We start from the raw sequence: 23,835 nt of genomic DNA, 5'->3' as shown, positions 1-23,835 counted from the left end.
ATCTTCTACTTCAACAGGGTCTGAGTATAAGACTGCTTTCCTAACATTTCTGGATAAAAAGATAAGAAACAGAGATTTCACCCTTGACTGAATGAGGGGATGGTCTTATGAACTCAACCCTGACAGAAATCTAGCAGATGTTACTGTCGTGCTCCTCTCTAACTAAATAATGTCTCTCGCACACTGATGGTTACTTTCATATGAGTGTGGGAGTGATTACTAAAACATAAAAAGGCTGATTTAACATTGAACGCGCTGAAAACAGTGTTTAGATGTGTGCGTGTGTGTATGTGTGTGTAGTGGGAGGGGTTGCAGAGCTCCGTCAGAACTTCTCTTCCGCAGGCTGTCATGATCAAAGAGCTGTTGGACCCCCTATCAGACTCGCATCTCATGCTCACACACACACACACACACACATGCACACTACCGTACACAATTTACCCAGCCATCCATATCACAAGTACACACAGAGCGCTGCACTTAAAATTACGTTAATAAATCACATCACATTGCTAATTAAAGCGTGTAAGTCTGAATATGTTGTGTAGCCGTGTGCGGTTGTGTTCTCATTTACGACTGGCACTGGTCTAGCTGCTGATTCAGTGGTTCTAAAACTGTTAGTAGATGCTTATTTCAGCTGTGCGTGTGTTTGTGTGTTTGTGTTTGAGCGAGTGTGTTTCAGGTGCCATGCGTGTCTGTTCCCTGGTGTGTGTGTGTGCATGTGTGCCCATGTGTGGCGGGCTGTTCTTTGTTAGGTAAATCCCAGTTGATTATGCAGTTCATTGTGTGGTTGTGCTGGTGCGGCGTCCAGAGAGCTGAGCGTGGAATTCTGACGGGGAGCCTCGCTGCAGACCAGATGACTCTCATGATTTTCCTGTCCCTCTTTTTGTTCCAATGGCCGACGCTGCTGTTCGCACAATCCCTCTGTCTAATCGCACATGCAGGTGTGTCCAACTTTCAGCTGTGAAACTCAGGTAGTGTTTCTCATAAGAGAAACCACACTCCGTTCTGCCTGGTAATTCGACAGATACCAAACTACTGATCAGCACTCTTTAAATACGGCTATTACCGAGCCTTGTCCTTCCACGCAATTGCTTCCACTTGCATTTCTTTAGGTTTGTTTGAACACTTACAAATGTTTCAAACACCTGCATTCTTTGGCAGAATGAATTCAGGGTCCTTGAAGCATGCAAACTTTTCTCACTATTATCCTTAAAGAGATGCACAATTGTGTTTTAGCTCTTTTATCATGTAGTCTTTATTGCAGGTGGCAGAGTGTCTCTTGGGTGGATCAGTGTGTGTGATATTTCACAGTTATCACAAAGATAACCTGTTTTTTATTTAAATAAATAAATAAAAGTCTCAAAAAGTGCAACCTTTTTTCTTGTATAATCTCACAACTGTTATTATAATATCTCATAATTCTTGTGATTTGACTTTGCAATGTGTCTATTTCAAATATCATATAGATATCATATACAGGTGCTGGTCATATAATTGAATACCATCAAGAAGTTGATTTATTTCACTAATTCCATTCAAAGAGTGAAACTTGTTTATTATATTCATTCTGATTATAACTGACAACTAAGGAAAATCCCAAATTCAGTATCTCAGAAAATTAGAATATTACTTAAGACCAATACAAAGAAAGGATTTTTTAGAATTTTTTTAAATTTGTTTTATTTTACCTTTATTTTACCAGGAAAGTCCCATTCAGTTATAATAACTCTTCTCCCAGGGAGTCCGAGTTCACATTGGAATCCACATTGGGGGAAAATTGTTGGTCTAATGTGTTGGCCCTGTAATATGGAAAAAACGACTCCTTTTTATCATAATGCCAAAAGAATATATACAGGTGCTGGTCATATAGAATATCATCCAAAAGTTGATTTATTTCCCTAATTCCATTCAAAAAGTAAAACTTGAATAACTTCAATATTATTCATTACACACAGACTGATAAATTCCAATCGATTATTTATTTTAATTTTGGTGATTATAACTGTGAAAAGGTTCAATGTTGAAGACACCTGGTGTCACACTCAGCTAATTAACTCTTGGCCAACTGAATAGTATTGACAATGAAATGTATGAGCATGTACAGCACTCAATACTTAGTTGGGGTACCTTTTGCGTGAATTATTGCAGCAATTTGGTGTGGCATTGAGTCGGTCAGTCTGTGGCACTGCTCAGGTGTTATGAGGGCCCAGGTTGCTCTGATAGTGGCCTTAAGCTCTTCTGCTTTTCGGGTCTGGCATATCGAATCTTCCTCTTCACAATACTTAATAGATTTTCTATGGAGTTAAGGTTGATTTTGCTGGCCAATTAATAACAGGGATACCATGGTCCTTAAACCAGGTACTGGTTGCTTTGGCACTGTGTGCAGGTGCCAAGTCCTGTTGAAAAATGAAATCTACATCTCCCTAAAGTTGGTCAGCAGTGGGAAGCATGAAGTGCTCTAACACTTCCTGGTATATGGCTGTGTTGACTTTGGACCTCAGAAAACACAGTGGACAAATGCCAGCAGATGACATGGCAACCTAAACCATCACTGGACCTCAAGAAACATGGATTGTGTGCCTCTCCTTTCTTCTTCCATACTCTGGGACCCTGATTCCCAACGAAAATGCAAAATTTACTTTCATCAGAAAACATAACTTTAGACCACTCAGCCGTCCTTTTTGTCTTTAGCCCCGGCGAGACGCTTTTGACGCTGTCGGTTGTTCAAGAGTGGCTTGACACAAGGAATGTGACAGCAGAAACCCATGTCTTGCATAAGTCTGTGCGTAGTGTTTCATGAAACACTGACTCCAGCTGCAGTCCACTCTTTGTTAATCGGTTTTGTTTCACAATCCTCTCCAAGGTGCTGTTATCCCTATTGCTTGTACACTTCTTTCTACCACATCTTTTCCTTCCCTTCACCTCTCTATTAATGTACTTGGAAACAGAGCTCAGTGAATAGCTAGCCTCTTTTGTGTCTTGCCCTCCTTGTACAAGGTGTCAATTGTCGTCTTTTGGACAACTGTCAAGACAGCAGTCTTCCCCATGATTGTGTAGCCTACACAACTAGACTGTCCCTGCGTCCCAATTCGCATACTATCCATCCTAAATAGTATTCGAAAATAGAATTAGTATGTCCCAAATCGTAGTATGTTGAAAAGAGTATTCCAAAGATTCCCGGATGGTTTACTATTTCCGGTCCGAATTCACAGTATGGATCGATGGGCACTCTAACGGCTGATATTGCCCACAACCCATTGCGAGTTGGACGAGGATTCGATTAGAACTACAAACGCGGATAAAAAGCGTTAAAAAACTACAAACATGACGGATGTGCGAGTTCGACGGTTAAGTAGAGAAGTTTAGATAAAGGGGTTTGAGTGACCAACTATCAATATTTAACCTGACAAAAATATATTTATTCAGTGTTGTCACATTATATTTCACCCGCGGCAGCATTGAGAACTTTTGAAATGACACGTTTGGTCATTAACTTTTAAATGCATCATTATATTTAAACTGTAAATACATGAGGAGAGTCTCTGCATTAAAGACCCACAAATGGCAGATCAACGAGCGGCTACATTTCTCTCCGATACGGTAGGAGATTAAACTGAATGTGAAGGATTTGAACTGTGACGAATCTGACGATGATTGACAGGGCAGATAAACGGTGACGGGATGCACGTAACTAAGCGACAGAGTCCGTTAAAGATGGCGAAGTAGTATGTCCCGAAGCTTGCATACTTTTCTGCTACACACTCAAAAGTATATACTTTTTCTTCACAAAAAGAGTTCATACTTTTAGGACGTAGTATAAGTAGGCGAATTGGGACGCAGCATGAGAGACCATTTAAAGGCCTTTGCAGGTGTTTAGAGTTAATTAGCTTATTAGAGTGTGACACCAGGTGTCTTCAACATTGAACCTTTTCACAGTTATAATCATCAAAATTAAAATAAATAATCAATTGGAATTTATCAGTCTGTGTGTAATGAATAATATTGAAGTTATTCAAGTTTTACTTTTTGAATGGAATTAGGGAAATAAATCAACTTTTGGATGATATTCTATATGACCAGCACCTGTATATATTCTTTTGGCATTATGATAAAAAGGAGTCGTTTTCCATATTACAGGGCCAACACATTAGACCAACAATTTTCCCCCAATGTGGATCCAACGAGTTCTCAGAACAAAGAGTTTCCTATTGGAGAATGTTTCTGATTTGTTTAGGTTTTGTGAGCTCCCAACATGTTTTGCTGTATGAATAAATTATGCATTTGCTATTATAATAATTATATATTTTTTGCTGTTTGCATGTTATTGTTGCCACCATTTAGTGTTTTGTCTTGTGTGGTGATGGTAGGAACTCTAAATGGATAGTTCACCCCAAATTGAAAATTCTGTAATTTACTCACACACATGTTGTTCCAATCCTGTATGACTTCTTCCTTCTGAAGGATAAAAGAAGATATTTTGAGAATTTTTTTTTTTTTTCTGTACGTACAGTGAAAGTTAATGGACACCAAAACTGTTTTGGTTACCAGCATTCTTCAAAATATCTTCTTTTGTGTTCTGAAGAATAAAGAAATGGTGAGAATGTTAGAATTTCTCCCTTTTTTCACTCAACAGTACAAGATGTTTTCCTCTTCACAGGCAAAGACTGTAAAGTTAACTTAGGCTACATTTACATGTATGCATTTAGCAGAGGCTTTTATCCAAAGCAACTTACAACTCAGGAGTACAAGAAGCGATCTGTCAAGAAGAGGCAAAGAAACACAAAAAGTGCCCTAAATACCAAGATTTGTATACTACTCAGAGTAGCAAAAACCAGAAACCACTTCATTTAAAAATCATATAAATCATATAAAACATTTCTAATAATCATTACTAAAAATGTGGTGTTAATTGGCAATATAAATAATACATTTAAGTAAAATAAATTAAACTTAAAAGTTAGTTCTTTAATTCCTTATGATTCCAAATAAAATTCCTAATGCTTGGAAGATGCATGTTATCAAAAAAAAAAATGTCTTCCTAGTCTGGCACTCAAGTGCAGATTTTGTGTGCCCTCTAAGTCCACAATACCACTTCAGGTTTATCCCAATTGGCAGTTAACGTACAAGACAGCTATTCCTGCCACTGTGCCAACATAATTATTTTTTTCTATGGGCACAATGCAAAACAACAACAAAACAAAAAAACATGCAGCCGATAGAAGAAGGGTGACATCATTTGACATTTGCCTCGAATGGCTAGGTTATCGCCTGAAGAATATAAACCCTCTGCCTCCAAAAAACGCCTTCGACCCCATCTTTCCATCCCTCCCTCTCCGTTCCACTGTGATGTGCCCCTCTCGGCTCGGGGGAGACAGCAGTGGAGGGGCAAAAGGAGAGAGGGCGCGAGGAAACGCTGTGGAATGTGCTGGAGAAAAGAAGGGGGGCAGTGAACCCTCCAAATGGCTGTGGAAGGTTTTTTTTTTCTCCTTCTCTCAGTAGACACTTGGAGCTGTCTTTTGTCTCAAGGGTCTGAGTCTACAGTGTTGTTAGGACAACCAACAGGAACGGACGCCCGACAAAGTATAAAAAGGAGAACCACACACACATAGATTGGAGAGAGCAACGAGGGAGGGAGAGAGACAGGCCAAGTGCAGGATGTCCTGTTGAGGTGTTCATTAGAATGAAGAGGCAGGATGAAGGAAGAGAGTAGCCACACACATACACACATATTTTATTGCTCTCCCGCTCCCAATGTCTCTCCTGTACTATTATAGGCAGAAAGAAACTGCTTTCTGGCGGTATTTGAAAAGAGGGTTAAAAAAGGCCCTATTCAGCGACCGCAGCCCTTTATTAACACGCGCGCTTCTCTAAAAGATGAGGGGGGAAAGTCCCCCGCGCACACGGAGGTTGGTCTCGTGCTCAGGTATGATGTCCCTTTCTGTTCTCGCTGCTCGCCTACCATTGGTCGTCCGGGCTACAGGGGAGGGGGTCTGTCGGCTCCCCCACCCCTCCTCGCGGCGGCCCCCTCGCCTCTGTCTGCGCGAGAGTGAATGGAGGAGCGCACAGCTGCACAACGCTGCTCATACTCCGACCGGCTGACTGACTGACTGACGCCGCTGTGCCCCGTAAAACCGGGACTCTGATTGGGCGAGGCGACATCCACCTGCTGGCTCACAGTCGCTAATACCGATACCTATTCATGATAATCCGAATGAGGTACTGGAGCTGGAAACACGGGCATTTGGGTCGGGATGACGTGTTCCGATCCATGCTTTGGAATGAGGAACGCGGTTCCGCTAACTTTTCATGTCCTCTGCCGCTGCTATATCGCAGACTTCCCTCCGCCGGAGTCTGGAGCAGCCGGACAGACTTTTCGCCGTTTATCATCTCTCTCCTGTCAGACTGCTGCGCCATGGCTCCTCTCATCCGGTCACTGATATTATCGATCAAGGGCTCTTCTGTCTATCTCTGTCTGACTCACTTATCTTTTGCAGGGCAAAACTCGTGTAAAATGAGTCTACATCGAACTCTTAAAACAGAAAAGCAGGTATAGTATGGCACGCAATTTTAACAATCATGCAGGTTTTTTATTTTTATTTTATTTTGTTTTTTATTTAGCCTACTAGGAATCCATACTAGTCAGTAATGTATTCTGTTAAATTGTTAAATACAACAAATTTCACTTTTCATTAGATAGGCTACTTGTAGGCTATCTTACACATACCAATAGTATAGACTATTAAATGAATCTATTTTCTAGTATTTAGTCCTTTGACATTAGTCAGTATCCAAAATGGTGACAATTACTATTCCATTGTCTTTTATAATTGAAACCAGTGAGGATCTGTGGTTCATATATCAACTATTATTTTTTTCAATTAGTATGCTATGTAGCCTTTTTCAATTAACGATGGTAACTATTTCAGTTTTACCTATTCATTATGTTCTAGTAGTTAATTTTTAGTTACTACTATCCCATCTATTCCATTTTACAAGGACCTAATATACTATTAACCTATCCAAGATGAAAGTATGTTATTAAGTATGCACAGTTATTACAAGTGGCATTTTGTTTCTTGCTAGTATTTTTTTTAAATAGTTTTAGGCTAATTTTATTATTTAGGCTATATTAGACCTATTTATTTTGTAATAATATATGCCTAGTGTAGCCTAATTAAACATCTATTCTAACTAGTAAGATAAAAAATATTATCATGAATAAATGTTAATACGGCTTGCCATAGTAGCCTATCAGTATGTAGTGAACAGCAATGTTGCAAGAATGTCACAAGGACGTTTCCAGTCGTTTCATCATCATGTGTTGGTCATCCTAATGTCATGTATGACATGGTGGAGATTTGCGCTGCTAGTTTTCACGCACCGAAACGCAAGTCAGCCGCAGGAGAACATAGGTCGACCTTCACCACGATGTATAGTTTGGCTTAACCTATTTTACAAGTTTTTTTTCTATGCAGAGAGTCTCGTCGGTTTGTAGCCTACTCCTCCTGTTGCGCGTGCACGGGTTGAGAGGAAATACTCTCCAGCGTTTTTACTCTCAGACACCGCAATGGCTGGACAACAGGTGCATGTGCCGGAGAGCAGTGTTATAATAAATGCATCAAATGATGCCATCGACCATAAAATGTGTCGGTTTGGCTACAGTAAGGGGAGTGTGAATTATTTTATCTAAAAAAAATGCGGTTCCTCTTTTCACACTTTAGCGTGAACATTTTGCTCCAGTGGGTAAAATCTAGCGCTATTTTTTAAGTTTAGGGATATGACGTTATTTTTGTCGATGCTATATCGGAAAGATTGTCCTGTAATGGTCACAACGGTAATGGTGACGACTAGTGCAGTGCGATAAAAAAAAAGAGCACGGCAAACTTGTAATACCGGACACGTCCACTGGATGTCGCTCTACACCATAAAACAAAGGAATTACGTTTTATGTGCATTGACATAAAGATTAGATGGAATTATGTGTGTAAATGTTTGAAAGAGATCTCTCTGGTTGCTCTTTGCCCCGTATGGCTTTTTATTCCTATCTGAGAGTGCTCAGGACTCATATAGGGATGGAAGCCATGCAGGGCTGGGGGACTGTGTCGTCATAGAGACTTGGTGCCAAAACACCACTCTTTCTGTGCCAATCATGTGACACATACACCTGTCCTGGCATCGGTCCGGGCACAGATGCCCATTGAGTCTGGCTGGCTGCAGGGTGAATATCTGATTCTGCTCTGCCAATCAAGTCCACAGAAGGTTCTCTGAAGTCTCTCTCTCTCTCTCTCTCTCTCTCTCTCTCTCTCTCTCTCTCTCTCTCTCTCTCTCTCTCTCTCTCTCTCTCTCTCTCTCTCTCTCTCTCTCTCTCTCTCTCTCTCTCTCTCTCTCTCTCTCTCTCTCTCTCTCTCTCACACACACACACACTGGCTGGACATCTGCTGCCAAGTGATGCTAAAACAGCTGTTCATTTGCATCGGCACCATCAGGTACATACACATAGGCGCACACACACATACAAAGTCAGGCCCAAATGTTAATGAACTTGACTGAATGAGGTTAATGTCCTATATAACACAAACGGCAGCCATTTTAATATGAATAAACAGAACTGTATTATTAACACTTCTTGTCTGCTCTATGGCAAGCTAATATCACACCACATCATAAATATAATTATTTTTATGATTCCTGTGTTTGAAACAGCACACACTGATGAGTGTTTACCTCCGCTCAAATCTTCCCAGGCTTAATGGAAAACTTTCAAATAATAAAAAAATAACTGTACATTTGTCTATGTGTGTTCATTAATTGATCTAGAAAATATAAAATGGGATTGTGTTTTTAAAAACACAAGTGTTAATCACTAAATGTTTTTTTTTTTTCTAGATGGGCAGAACAATAGAATCCTCATCATAAAGCTATATATAAATACTGTGATGACTAAAGGGATATTTCACCCCAAAGATTAAAATCCCTCATGTTGTTCCAAACCTGTATGAATTTCTTCTGCTGAACACAAACGAAGATATTTTGAATATTGACTTCCTTAGTATGGGGGTGGTACTATGGAAGTCAATGTGGTTTATACTGACATTCTTCAAAATATCTTCTTCCGTGTTCTGCTTTTGTGTGAGTTAATTTGTTAAGATGCTGAGTGTTTGTGTGTTGAGTACCACAGCAAATGTTCAGCATTGATATAGTTCCAGCATCTGGTGTGTCTCTCTGGAGTTAAATTTATCTCTGTTACGAAACACAAACGCACTCAGAAAAGGCCAATGTTTACCAGCAGATTTTTTTGTGCAGTGGAATCTTATTCACTAACTTTGTTTATTTTCTGACTCTTGTTATCAGAATGAAACTCTGATGTCTGAATGGACACATTCAGAGGTTTCGATTTTATCTATCAAGTTCATCTAAACCGCAGCATTCACATTCAACCTCCAAGGCCTCTGTATTCAGTATGCACAGTCACACACATGCCTTTCTCTCAGCTTCTATAACATTTGCATCACCCTTATACAACAACTGTACACCACCCATACATGATCACACATTGTGCTCTCTCTCTCTCTCTCTCTCTCTCTCTCTCTCTCTCTCTCTCTCTCTCTCTCTCTCTCTCTCTCTTTCTCTCTCTCTCGATAACTAATCCCCACCTGATTGGCATAAAATCTAAAGTATTTAAAGGCACACTATGTAGTTTTTTCTCGCTAGAGGTCGCCTATACAAAACAAAGGTGTAGCTTGATGACTCCGAGCTTGAGCGCGGAATCTTGGGATTTGTAGTCTTCACCTCACAGCCGGTGGAAAATTCAATTAAATTCACATTTGTATAGCGCTTTTCACAATACATAATTTCAAGCAGCGTCACAGAAAAGGCATGCATCTACATTACAGTTGAAAGTGATTTGTTATCAGAGGGCACTGTATTCAAAAGTATGTATTTCAGAAATGTATACAAAGCAAACAGTTAGCTAACAATGTATTAATCAATATAAAAAAAAAATCAAGACTGGAGCTGACGGACTCTAGTTAACATTATAGGCATCAAGGTATAAAACAGAACAGGAAAATAATTAGCGTAGGTGCTGTTCAAAACATTAAAGCAACACTGTGTGATATTTTCCCCATCTAGCGGTGAAAAGGTATATGACCATCCAGTGAATTTTAGTTTCTGTTCCTCTCAATTCTGATTTCGTTTTAACTCCTACGGTGGCCGATTTAGTCCAAGATTAACATGGCAATCCCCCTCTTCACATACGACACGGTGCCATCGAGTGCTAAAACGTGAAAGGCGAAGCTTGAATTTATGGGTCTCTTTGGCTACTGTACTTTCAAGATGGAGGGGCAACATGGCGTCCAGCATTCGAACCCCTCACCCGTATGTATTTTCAATGGCATATTATAAACTTACAAGAATACTTTATTACTTGAAAGAAGTAAATATACATAAATGAGCACATATATTTTTGAAAGAACTAAGTGTTTTTAGCTAAGAATAAATTAAAAAAGTTACACAGTGTAGCTTTAAGCAAAAACATCATATGCACTGATATAACGAGTACAAGGCTATGAGATGCATTATGTGAATGCTTGGCTAAATAGATGCGCTTTAAACAGTGAGTCTGAGCCCTGAACATTATCAGGAAGGCTGTTCCAGAGTTTAGGAGCCAAATGTGAAAATGTTGAAAAGTTTTGTGATCTTAAAAAGTGTGATGGATTGTAAGGCAATAGAAGCAATAGGAATACTTTATAATTATAACCTTTATTATCGTAACTAGTGTAGAGATGATAAAATTAGTGTTATATGATCATAATTTCGTAAGAACTCTAGCAGCTCATTTTGGATTAATTGTAGCTTGTTTATTGAGAATAAAGGACAACCAGCTAGTAATGCGTTACAGTAATCTAGTCTAGAGGTTGTGAATGCATGCCATGAACTAACTTTTCTGCATCAGAGGCAGTTAACATGCTCCATAGGCTTAGTGACGGAAAAGAATCAGGATGGGATGCGGGCAGAAATTATGTTCATATGTGAGATTTTTAACATTACGAAGCAGTGCAAGGCTGAGTACTGTGGGAGCTGAACGAGGTCTGAAGCGATTACTAATGAGAGACAAGCATGATGCATGGCAACAGCTGATGCATTTTGAATAAATAAAAAAACTCCTGATATTAAATATCTTGATACACTAAACCACCTGGGTCATATGTAACTAAGGTCCTGAAACTGCAGCCACCGCTATATCATCCAGTTGGCGCTGTCACAAAAAACTAGGGTCCTGAAACAACTGCAGCCTCCTGTTGTGCAGCAGGAAGTTATGACGTCACTTTGTAGGCCAAAACATGGAAGTGAGTTAGCATTTTAGCTCTTGCAGTTCCCTCGCTCTAAAGTCTATGGGTTTTTTAAATTGTTTTTTGCTAAATCCCCTGAAAAAATGTCTGTGGTTAACAAAGCCTCTAAATATTTTCATGTTTTGATCTATGACATAAAACACACTAGTTCTAACCTGCTTGTGATTTTTTTAAAACTTTATTGTGTTGCTAAATAGGACTACATCCTTTGGCCGGGACTTTAGACGTCATCGTGACGAACAGGAAATCTCACCAGCCCGCGTTTCATTCCCTGCGTCTCAATCAGCTCCCTAGTTCACTAGTCAGGGCACTGATCAGGACATAAGTCAATGGGCTGACTCTGATCAGTGCCCTGACTAGTGAACTAGGGAGCTGATTGAGACGCACCCATTCACTTTTGAATTCTGTAAGTAAATGTTTAATAAAAAAAAAAAACTAGCCTGCGTTCCTGCCTCACATTCTTAGAAATTTACCTTTCAGTTAATATACATAAAGTTATATATGTAGTCCTTTCAAATAGTAGTGTTTCCAAATATTGTTGTACACAGAAATCTGTGATATTAAGGTTACTAATTACCAGTTCTTCATTTCTGTGGAGAGACTGTAGTGTCCGTTTCCTGGTTAATATAGCTTATTTCTCTGGATTTAAACATTCTTGGAAGCATATATTAAGTCATATATAAAACTATTTTGTATTTTAATGCAAAAATCTTACATAGTGTGCCTTTAATTTAACCTATAGCCTAAGGTTAAACGATCACCACTGAATGACAAGATTTATCAGAACACTCAAACCAACACCTTTGTCAAGTTTGTGCAACACCCCCTCCTAGCGTCTAAATAACCACATTACAATCACACAACGTTAGTGGAGGCGGATGTGACGTATTCTTGGATCTCCTGCAAGTAAAGTGCATGCTTTCGGTGTTATGAAAGGTGGGACGGGATTGCGTTGGGTAACAGTGGTCTTCTTCAGGTTACATTACACAAGAAGTTGACGTGTAATGCCAGGCTACCCCTCTTCCTCTGAATGCATTTGAGTTCATTTGTCCAGAAAGAATCCGCGATCTAACAGAAACAGCAAATGGCAAAGAGAAAAGAGACACCGCAGAAAACGGACACAAAGAAACCGAAGCTGATTGCAAAGAACAAACCGGCATCCAAAACCCAAAAGAGCAAAGGTATCTACTCTCCATAAAAAAATCGATTTGTCTCTCTGAATCAAAACTAGTCTCTAATTAGTTAAAATGCAGCATTGCAGTAGACCGTTAAATGAATGAAAAGTAGTTTGAATTTAGTGCACGGTTGATGCAGACAGCTGCAGTTTGCAGGTGTGAAGCCACTCTCGCTTGAGTTGTCTTGCGTTGCTTGTTTTCAACGGATGCATTTCAAATGAAGCCGGTAATCTCGTCAGTTCATTGAATGTGTCACTAATATATGAGTGTGGGCGTGGCCAGAGTACCCACTTGGGATGTGTGTGTGTGTTTTGGGTGTTTGGGGTAAGTGTTTAATACTCTGTCTGACCCAGGGATCTTGAGACATTTTTGATGCCAAGGTCGCACCAAGTCAGTCTCTCTCTCTCTCTCTCTCTCTCTCTCTCTCTCTCTCTCTCTCTCTCTCTCTCTCTCTCTCTCTCTCTCTCTCTCTCTCTCTCTCTCTATTTCAGACAAACATACACATTTAAAGGGTTAGTTTAAATCCCGTGTACTCAAATAGGTGTATATGACTTCTTCATTCAGTTAAACACAATAGGAGTTATATTATAACATTTCCAAGCTTTATAATGGGAGTGAATGGTAACTGAGATTTTGAAACCCCCCAAAAAAGCACATCCATCCATGATAAAAGTAATCCAGAAAACCTGCCAATCAAGTACGTCCATCGTCCTGACTGATGAGGTATTAAATAAATGATCTGCTTTCTGCTCTAGTACATCTTTGTTCATCCATGTCCTGCATTTCTTTTTCAGAAAATGGTATGCTAGACAAAAACAACTGCAAAAACTCCAGGGTGACGTCTCGTGTGTCCAAGAAGGTCAAAGATGCCTCTGACGAGAGGACAAGCAAGTACTTCCGGGAGAGTGAAGTTAAACCAGAAGAACCAGAGGACATGAGTGACCACAGTGAGGAGATGAGCGCCATGATCTTAGAGCACTCATCACCATCAAAACAAGTGGAAGAGGAAGAAGAGAGTGAAGATGAGGAGGACTGGGAGGAAGTGGAAGGTACATAGTCTCATTTTGTGAATCATTGATATTTGTTTAAACTGTATATGTTTATGTATTTCAATCATAAACATTTCAATTTCAATTCATATCATTAAATGCTTGTTCTAAGCTGTTGTGTTTTTCAGCGCTTGTACACACTGATCGCACCTTTTTTTGTGTTTTCTCAGAGATGGCAGAACCGCTCGGTCCTGTGGACTCGGCAGAGCTAGCAGTTGTGTCAAAACCTGTGGAGATTGAGATTGAGACTCCGGACATGGCTCTCAAGAGGCAGAGGAAGTGAGTGTGTGTGAGAGAGTTTGTTTTATGGCAGACTGCTAAGTGATGAAAATCTATAGCATGGTAAATGTCCACAAGATAGTTGCAATAACATTTATAAAAGGAGCTTTGAGGGTAAAGATTAAAAGGAAATTTGTAACACCATGACAACTGTTTCTAGGGAGAAAAGGAAAGCAGAGTTTGAAACTTATCTGCGTCGAATGACGAAGCGCTTTAACAAGGAATTACTGGAAGATACCCACAAGGTATGTGTGTGTATTTATGTTTTAGTCTGTTTTCCAACTAAATATACGCAAAAGAAAAGATTGAAAATGTTTTTTAATGTTTTTGTTAGTCTTAAGGCTCTGATATACTCACAGCACAGTTTTTTTTCATTCTTCGCTTTGGGGTAAAAAGAAGTTAAAAATGTGTGAGCAGTCGTATACGGTTAGTGAACAACCAAAAATACCTATGCTGCTGAAAGCAGTTTAGATGAATATGTGCTGCACTTTTCCCTTTCCGTAACAAGATAAACACACAACAAAATTGACTTGACAGCGATGAGAAACTGGTAGTTATGAAAGCAGCCATCTGATCATAATGATGTGGATGTTAGCTCGAACTCTCCAATTCGGCACTCCAGTAAAGGCAAGTGACGCTTATTTATAGAGGGGGAAAAAAGTGGAAAGAAAGGGGAAAAAACTGTTTCAGTGTCTCTTTCAGGTAGAGTACAACTTCGTTTTCTACTATAAAGGATCTCTCCAGTGTCCATGCGGACGTCTGACCTCGATGGACTGAACAGAAGAAATCATTTTTTACATAAGTTGCATCTGAATTGGTATTTACTTAGAGACTAAAACTCTTTGGTTACCAACATTTTTCAAAATATATTTTATGTTCTGCAAAAGAGAGAAAGCCATGCAGGTTTGAAACTACACTGTGAGTTGCTCAGAGATGCACAACATTTCTGCTATGGCTTTATAGGTAATATTTTCATTGGAAATCTTGAGCGAAAACAGACAATATTGCATGTAAAATATATCACAAGTTGAACTTCTTATTTATTGAACTGTTGTATAAAATCAATATCACATTTGCACTCGTGCTATTTGAGATAAACACAGCGCTCGTATGATATTGCGCTTATTACTCGTGTAACTCGTACAGTTTAACTCATACATACATCTTGAATTTTAAGGGCATTCGAACTGCGTTCAATAGGCTACATCACGCAGTGAGTTGTTGCCCTGCATCAACTATATGAAATGTAAGATGAACTACGTAGGTCTGGGACAGAGAGGGCACAATAAATGCGGTAAATTATTTGAATGCAGGTTTTCCATAACTAATTCATTAAATTAACGTGTTTAATCAACAGACCTAAATTAAATAAAATAATATAATATGTTAGCAATAATATCTAGTAATGTATAACATGAACTTACTTTTTAGATTTAGTTTTTTTAAATTGTTTACTTGTATTGTACTGGTGTATAATTTAATTTCTTATTTACTCTGTCAAACAGGTTCATTTGCTTTGCCTATTGGCTGGCGGTTTGTTTCGAAACAGACTCGTTTGTGAGCCTGACCTGTTGGCTATTGCCTTGTCAATACTGCCTGCCCACTTTACCACAGTTGCTATAAAACGCATAAACACTGGCTTCCTGGAGGGGCTTCTCAAATGGTAAGCCTGATTGGGAGTATTACACTTAAAGGCATATTCCACCCCAACATTTTCATATCGTAATTGATTCATCCTCATTTCATTCCAAATTGTATGACTTTTGTTGAGCATAAAATATTTTGAGAAATGTCTCCGTATTTGTCCATACAATGGATGTCTATAGGCTATATTTCATGCTACAGCCAAATATGACATTGCTATTGCAAAACGCATTGCCACAGAGGATCAGCGGAGTATCTCTTTCTCTTCAGCAAGCCAATGCGCAAACTGCCAAAAATTAATCTCAAAAATAAGCAGCGGACGCTAAACACATAATCATCTTCATTAAAAGTGGTGAGACTAAATTATCTCATTAGAGCTGATGTAACCCCTCCTGTTTCCCGCTCCAAGCGGGACTCGAACCCAGATCTGCCGGCAGTTGGATGCTCTAACAAGGAGGCTAAAGGCTGCAACTTTGAGCATTAGTCGCTAGAGTGTCTCTTGAGATCAGAGGAGTGAGGTTTACTCGCACAGCAACTACTAGCTAGCCTTTAATCTTGAAATTAGCTGATGATAAATAAAATGCAGCTCATATCTGTTGTTTTCATTGATGTGAACTTGAATTTTCAAATAGCATGGGAATCAAAGATCAGATTTGTATTTGTTTTACGGAGACACAAAAGGCATATGTGGCGAAGTGTCAATGGAGCCATTTAAACATATCCGATCCAACTAGTAAAAACACTGATGTGATCAGGTGTAAACGGGCCCTCAAGTAATCAGATTGCTGTCTGATGTGATATACACAATTTACATTTAGCCAGAAAAACGTACCTCTGCAAAAAACACAAATTTGATCAACTATTATTTGTGCTATATATGCAATTATTGTATAGATAATCTCTGATTGTGTTGAGTTTAAATTAATAAATTCATTTAATAATAAATTAATATTTTTTTGGTGTGACCTCACCCTACCAGGTTTCAATTGACATTCACATTAAACCCTGCCTTACCTGAGGAGAAGGGAGTGGAGATGAGGACGGTGCTAGAAAAACGAATTGGCTGTTTATCAGCAAGGAACCATGAGGAGATGACCTATGTGAGAGAGATCTTAATTTTCTTGACCTCATCATAGCAGATGAATTATGCAACAAACAAAAAAAAACATGTATATAACATACAATCTACATTACTGTTAAAAAATTTGGGGTTGGTAAGATTTCTGAATGATTTTTAAAGAAGCCTGTTAAGCTGACTAAGGCTGCAAAGATACAGTAAAATATTTTAATTTAAATTATTTTAATTTATTTTAAGATCATTGAATCGTGTAATGGCAAAGCTGATTTTTTTTCTGTCACATGATCTTTCATAAATCATTCTAATATGCTGATTTGGTCCTCAAGAAACATTTCTTATTATCAATTTTGAAAACTACTCTATCTGTGCTACTCTATATTTTTGCTGAAATAAAGTTTGTGTAAAATTGGTGTTTATCTGAGTTTGTTTCTGACCTGTGATGTCATTTTCTCTAGCTGTTCTTGTTGGTCCTGCGGTCATTGCGACTCTTCTGTCGGTTGGTGTTGTCCTTGCAACCTCTCCCTTTGAAGCCACCACCTGCTACCAAGGTGACTTTTTGGATTCTCATTGTGTTTCTTTTGCTTGTGCAAATTCTTGTAGTTTTTTAATGGACTGAACATTTTTCTTTGCTTTACAACAAGACCACACCTACCAAGAGCTCTTCTGAGAAAGATCAATCAGAGAAACCCTCCCCAAAGCCCAAGATATCCCCTGGAACCAAACGCCCACCATCAGCGACTGCTGCAGTAAAAGAAGAAAGAGGCGGAAAGAGAAAGAAAAAGAAAGAGGAAGGAGAGAAAGAGGCAGCAGGGGGCCTGAAACCCAAAAACAGCAGAAGAAGAAGTGTAGCTTCAAAAGTGTCATACAAAGAAGTCAGCAGCGAGGAGGAGGAGGAGAAGAAGAGTGAAGAGGAGTTTCAGCCACCCAATGAGGATGACAGTGAAGACTCCGACGGGCCCATGAAAGTATGCAGAAAGTTGAAAGGCAAAGGTGGGGCTTCTCGGATGTCAAGCGAGGTCAAACAGGAGGAGAGAAGTGAAGAGGAAGAAGAAGAGGAAGAGAAAGAGGTGAAGAAACAAAGACGTAAAAGGAAAGAGGGGAAAGGGGTGGATGAGTGGCTGGAGGTTTATTTAGAAAGCACAGGGAGGTGGGTGTGTGTTGATATGGATCAAGGAGTCGGCCAACCACAGCTCTGCTCCGATCAGGCGACTCAACCGATCACTTACGTGGTGGGCGTGGATGACGAGGGGTACCTGAAAGATCTTAGCAGCAGGTATGACCCCACGTGGCTGACGTCATCACGGCGACGGCGTGTCGACTCTGAATGGTGGGAGGAGACTATGGAGCTCTACAAGTCTCCAGATACAGAACGAGGACAGAAGGAGGATCAGGAGGTATTTTGCACTCTCGCTTACACTTGTGATCAAAAGTTTGGGGTCAGTAATGTTTTTTTATTTAACAAGGATGCATTAAAGGTGCAGTATGTAATATTGACATCCTGCAGTTGAAATGGGTATTGCAGTCCTATTTAAAAATATTAGAGTTGTTTGCCAAGCCTCCTACTCCTCAGATTCTACACTCGCGCGGGTTGTCAGAATAAAGACACGCAACGGGAGCGAGCGTGATTGACAATGGAAGGTGAGAAGACTATTAGAGGAGTTGATATACCCACGTTTTAATATGCTACTGTTCCTAGAGATTTTTAGATGGATGGAGAGGCTTTTTAGGTTGGATAGAATCTGCAATCTCTGACCCGTTTTTTTTTTTTTTTTTTTGCTGGCTTCCATGGCTGCAATTCAGTGCATTTTCTGGCAAATGGCAACATTGGGTGTCGAAATACTATTGGGGAAATTGACAGTGGGCGGATTCACAAAGACCAAAACAAAAACAAACATTCCCACATGGAATGTGCATTTCTGGGTAAAATAACTTTTTTTTTTAGCATTGTTTTTCAGAGAACTTTGCATGTTTCCTAAATATCTGCAAACATATTATGGTATTTTTTATGCTTTAGTAAAGTATATAAAAAAAATACATAAAATGACATGCCTATAAATTGATCATAAGTGAAAGTAAAGTAATTTATAATGTTACAAAATATTTATATTTTTAAATTAAGTGCTGTTCTTTCTATTCTTTTGACCTTTCTAATCATCAAAAGATCCTGAATTTTTAACATTCAACATTAATAATAATAATAATAGTTTCTTGAGTACCAAATCATCATATTATAATGATTTCTGAAGGATCATGTGACACAGAAGACTGAAGTAATGATGCTGAAAATTCAGCTTTGTCATCACAAGAATATAAAGCTGTTATTTTAAATTGTAATAATTTTTCATAATATTAGTTTTTATTGTATATTTGACCAAATAAATGCAGCCTTGGTGAGCATAAGAGACTTCTTCAAAATCTTACCGACCCCAAACTTTTGAAAGGTAGTGTACATACTAACTTGTTTGCACGTGGCATGCATTAAGACTCACCTGTGCTCCTCCTCATCAGATGCAGGCAAAGTTAATGAACAAACCGTTGCCGACATCCATAGCAGAATATAAGAACCATCCACTGTATGCGCTTAAGAGGCACCTGCTTAAATACGAGGCTCTTTACCCTTCTACAGCCGCTATCCTGGGTTACTGCCGAGGAGAACCAGTTTATTCACGGTAAACCCCATATATTTTGGTGTACTACAAGTGAATGTAGGTATAACAACATTATAACGTACGTATGATATGAAAGATTAATAAATAAATCTTTGGTTTGAATTATAAAATGTATTAATGCCAATAATATAATTATTTTAATATTATGTCCCCTAACCAGTAAATGGCTGATATTAAACCATATACTTATTTATTCAGCCATATTGCGTGGTACACCTTCCCCCATTCATTAGTAATATGAGTGCACCATCTGATTTTGAGTAAAAACCTCCTTCCATCTAGACTGGGTAAACCCATCCTGATCTGCTGGTGATTTGATTTGCCTGGCAACTCAGTCTGGAAACCCGTACATTCATTTCTACTGCTTCTGTTACACTTTTGTGGGAACCAATCAGACTGACTTATCCACCTGGCACGACAGATAGAGAAACAATGGGTCGTTTCCTGTGGGTCACGCCTCTTGTGGTGTGATTGGTTGAAGGACTATCCAATTGCGTATAGAGTTATTATAATAATTCCCAGTTGATTACGCCCCTTATGCAGTAGAAAATACAGAGCAGACTCCCCAGACCAATGTTCAATTTTAAATTGAGCTTGGTCTGGTGATAGTCAGACAACCTTTGATCAGTTTTCATCTGATTTATTTTTAATTTCAGCTTTATTTAAATGACAAACTATTTTTAATAGTTTTAGTTAACAATAACAACACTTCAAGTGAGCATCAGATGATGGCAAAGGTGATCTAATTCTATACATGCATTGTTTTCTATTATTGTGGCCGTATTCCCTGTTTCTCTTAAATGAGACACTAAAACTAAATAGAAATGCAGGCCATTTGTTAATGGTGTGTATTTTTTTTTAGAGACTGTGTGCAGACACTTCATTCTAGAGATACCTGGCTGAAGGAAGCAAGAACAGTTCGACTAGGAGAAGAGCCGTACAAGGTCTGTTCTGATCACAATTTAAATGTTTTAATGCATTAACCTTTGTACTATAAAAATGCCATGACTTGTTTTTAATAGTAAGTGCTGTCTGTCAGATGGTGCTTGGTTTTTCCAACCGTTCTCGTAAGGCCAGGATGATGTCCGAGCAGAAAGGTGTCAAAGATCTGCCTCTTTTTGGAGTCTGGCAAACTGAAGAGTACCAGCCTCCGGTTGCCGTTGATGGCAAAGTGAGTTTAAATCAAAATGTTAATTAAGTTTAAGAACATAATTTCATGAGCGATACTGATCTGTTCTTTGCTGGAGTTCTAATCTGAATTTGTGTGTTTCAGGTACCACGCAATGAGTTCGGGAATGTGTACATGTTTAAGCCGTGCATGTTACCAATAGGATGTGTTCACCTGCATCTGCCAAATCTGCACAGAGTGGCTCGAAAACTGAACATAGACTGTGCTACAGCAGTGACGGGTTTTGATTACCATTGTGGATTTGCACATGCAGTGTAAGTTGTGTCTTTTTGTTTGTAACATGTCCTTACCAGGTGCAATACGATAAAAGCCATCTCTCTTTTCTATGAAAATGTTTTGTCCTATCCAGCCACAACTGAGGCCCTTTTTACACCTTGTTTTGAAGGGGTGGTTGATTTATGATTTCACTTTTTTAACTTTAGTTAGTGTGTAATGTTGCTGTTTGAGCATAGACCACATCTACAAAGTTAGAACGTTCAAAGCAAAGGGAGATTTTTTTCTTTTTAAGAAATCGCTTTTTAAGGATTACAACAAACGGCCGCTAGGGACTACAACAAGCTTATTCACGGGTTCGTGACTTCACTAATCCGAAAATTTACATAAACTCTGCCCCCGGGAACATGCTGCAAAGGGGGTGAGGCCATGTTGAGAAGAGGAAGAGCTGTTGTAGTAGAGCGCATTATCAGTCTGCTCAAGCTGTCGCATCTGTCTTTTCACATTTATTGCAATACCTTACATAACACAGATGTAATAGCATGTCATAAAAGCAAGATTACAAATGCTTAAACTAAACTACCTGTTCTGTCTTCATGCAGCATATATTCTCTGGCTTTGAAGGCATCTTACAAGAGTTCCCACACAAGCGTTTTACAGAAAATGCTAATCGATGATTTGAAGATAGTTAACTCTATATAAATTCATTGACTAACCATTCAGAAACGTCCTGTTGCATTCAACATGTTGTCACTTCTTCTTGAGTCTCTCCATCATTGTCCGACTCCGGTTTGAACCTAAAAGGCTGACTAGTTTCTGACCTTTTCATTGCGTGTCTGCGTGAAGTAATCGGAGCTGCTAACACAAGCTTTTGAAGCTCCGCCCTCTCTTGAATGGGGACCGGGAGCAGCAGCTCATTTGCATTTAACAAACAAAATCATTGCGTGTTTTACTACAATTTACCCTACTATTCTTCCTACTGTTTTGGAGAGAAAAGTAGTAGAATGTTGATCTGCCAAACATAACCTAAAAAAAGGTTAATCCAAGGACAGGTTTGAGAACAACTGATTTAGATGATCTGGTTACTTTTGTTTTGCGATACTCATTTCAACAAACTATGATTTAAGACAGAGGCAAATGGAATGCATCACTGATTAGTGTTTTACGTTTCACAGTCAATGTAGAAAAGTTTTGCATCTGGTTAGGACACACCTGTAAAAAATTAGCAGTTCTTGTTCCATTAATTTCATACATGGTCAAAGAATAAGAATATAATTTATAAATTGTGTGTCTGAATGATACATACACCGGCGGTTTCACAGATGAGGCTTAAACCTAGACTTTGTTTCAGCTATTTTAACGGAAAGCAACTTGCACTGACATATCTTAAAATATATCAATGTCATTATTTTGCCTCAAGATACACACCAATAATGTTTTTTTTTTTCCTAGAGCACATTTATAAAAAAAATACTTAAATGCCATAATTGAACTAATGCCTAATCCTGGCTTAATCTAAGCCCTTGATTCATAAACATGTATTGTTTTCTGTACAATCTGTAATTTCACTGGATCAATGTGTTTCAGTAATGATGGCTATATTGTCTGTGAAGAACACCAAGAAATCCTGAAAGCAGCCTGGGAAAATGAGCAAGATATCCAGCAGAAGAAAGAAGAAGAGGTGTGTTCTTTTCTTGATCTTTCGCAACTGCATCTAGCATTAAAAAATTTCAACTTTACCTAACATAATTTTAGCGAGGAAATGTTACTTTTGATTTTCAGGCAAAAAATGTGTGTTTTGTTGATACTATGTTGACATCACTGTTTGGTTCTTTTAACAGAAACGTGAGAAGCGTGCTGTAGCTAACTGGACCCTGCTGGTCAAAGGACTGTTGATAAAAGAGAGACTGAAGCGTCGCTATGGGCAGCAGGGGCTCGCATCAGGGACGGGGCTTAAGCAAGGAAAGGAAGGCGGGGCTGAAGGACTGTCCTCAGATGAGGAGGAAGAGGGCGGGGCTCAGACAGCCCCACCCTCTCTGGCTAGTTCATGGCCGCAGAACAGGCAAGAAGAACAAGAGGAAACGATTGTAAGGCGTGTAACTAAACGAGAGAAACGTGGAGAGCAGAATCATCTTTTCCCTTTTGAAAAAGTTTAACTAAATCAGCCCCTTTATTAGCCTTCTTGTCTTCCTTTTGAATGTTTTTTCTGCATTTAAAAGCATATATTATCTCTAACTATGAGCCACTCAACATTACTATCCCTAACCTTTTTATAATTGCAGTATAATGCATTTGCCGGGGATTTCCTTTTGAAGATGTCAAGCATTTGTTTGTCATCTTGTCAGGCTTTTCTATCAAAATACATATTTTTATAGAACATGCTGTTGAAAAAGAACCATGCAAATAAACAAATGGTTTGTTGCAGCTTTTTGTGTCTGTGAATGAGTTCCAAACATGTCTGGGCATTGTGTAGTCTTTCACTCTTCGTAGGTGCCACCCTCTGAACAGGTTGTGCGCAGAATGGTATGTTTGGCTGATAATTGGAAAAACATTCCATTTCAATTATGTATTTCCTATTGAAACAGGAAGTTTGACTGAATTTGTATAGCATACTACCATAATATGTGTACAATATCTGCCATATAAAGATATTGCAGAAATGTGATATGGCATTGTGCTATTCTGAGTTCATATTGAGCTGGGGGAAAAAGGCAATTGGGCATCAGTTACAGTTTATCACAGCCATGACCCATGCCCAGCTATGACTAATACTGCACAAGCCTACCAATCGAGGTCAAGTGTATTCCATTATACATGATGGTCAGGATAAGTTAAATTTACTAGATATGAAATTTAGTTGTACATGTAAAGTGTTGCCCTTTTGTTCTCAGTGCAAAGATGAGTATGTGTGTTTTGTAAAAGTTTGCAACTGCTTATCGCTTAATTAGAAGCACCAAAGAAGCGTAATGGTTAGAGAGTCAGATGGTAACCCGAAGGTTGTGGGTTTGATTCTTAATACAGGCAGGAAATGACTGAGGTGCCCTTGTGCAAGGCACGCAAGAAAATCTTTACTACTAGCTAATGTAGGTGCATTAACTTGGATAGGTTAAATGCAGAGGACAAATTCAGAGTATGGATTACCATACTTGGCCTTAACATCATGTCACTTCAGAATTAAATTTGGC

At 39.0% G+C, this 23,835-nt stretch overlaps 1 protein-coding gene across 2 annotated transcripts; it reads left to right on the top strand.

Annotated features, from left to right (window-relative positions):
• Positions 1–12,235: 12,235 nt before the first annotated feature.
• Positions 12,236–23,074, top strand: xpc (xeroderma pigmentosum, complementation group C). Of its 2 annotated transcripts, XM_067413705.1 has the most exons (15): positions 12,236–12,535; positions 13,324–13,578; positions 13,749–13,857; positions 14,018–14,102; positions 15,363–15,520; positions 16,481–16,601; positions 17,035–17,127; positions 17,221–17,646; positions 17,785–17,973; positions 19,088–19,248; positions 20,111–20,192; positions 20,288–20,419; positions 20,522–20,691; positions 22,238–22,331; positions 22,492–23,074. In XM_067413705.1, exons 1-15 carry the CDS (start codon positions 12,439–12,441, stop codon positions 22,804–22,806), a joined length of 2,487 nt encoding a protein of 828 aa, XP_067269806.1. In that variant the 5' UTR covers positions 12,236–12,438; the 3' UTR covers positions 22,807–23,074. The 2 variants fall into 2 exon arrangements, with proteins under 2 accessions (XP_067269806.1, XP_067269805.1); XM_067413704.1 differs by having other exon boundaries at positions 17,221–17,973.
• Positions 23,075–23,835: the final 761 nt, after the last annotated feature.

The sequence above is a fragment of the Pseudorasbora parva genome, chromosome 13, assembly GCF_024679245.1.
Source record: "Pseudorasbora parva isolate DD20220531a chromosome 13, ASM2467924v1, whole genome shotgun sequence".
Lineage (NCBI taxonomy): Eukaryota > Metazoa > Chordata > Actinopteri > Cypriniformes > Gobionidae > Pseudorasbora > Pseudorasbora parva.
Note: the sequence above shows the minus strand (reverse complement) of the source record. Positions and strands in the feature narration are given on the sequence as shown.

Bases quoted from the DNA above. Each gene is read 5' to 3' on its own strand.
- xpc (XM_067413704.1), top strand. From the start codon at position 12,439: ATGGCAAAGAGAAAAGAGACACCGCAGAAAACGGACACAAAGAAACCG. The intron at 17,128-17,220 runs GTGACTTTTTGG...CTTTACAACAAG, and splicing joins AGCCACCACCTGCTACCAAG to ACCACACCTACCAAGAGCTC. The intron at 20,420-20,521 runs GTGAGTTTAAAT...TGTGTGTTTCAG, and splicing joins CGGTTGCCGTTGATGGCAAA to GTACCACGCAATGAGTTCGG.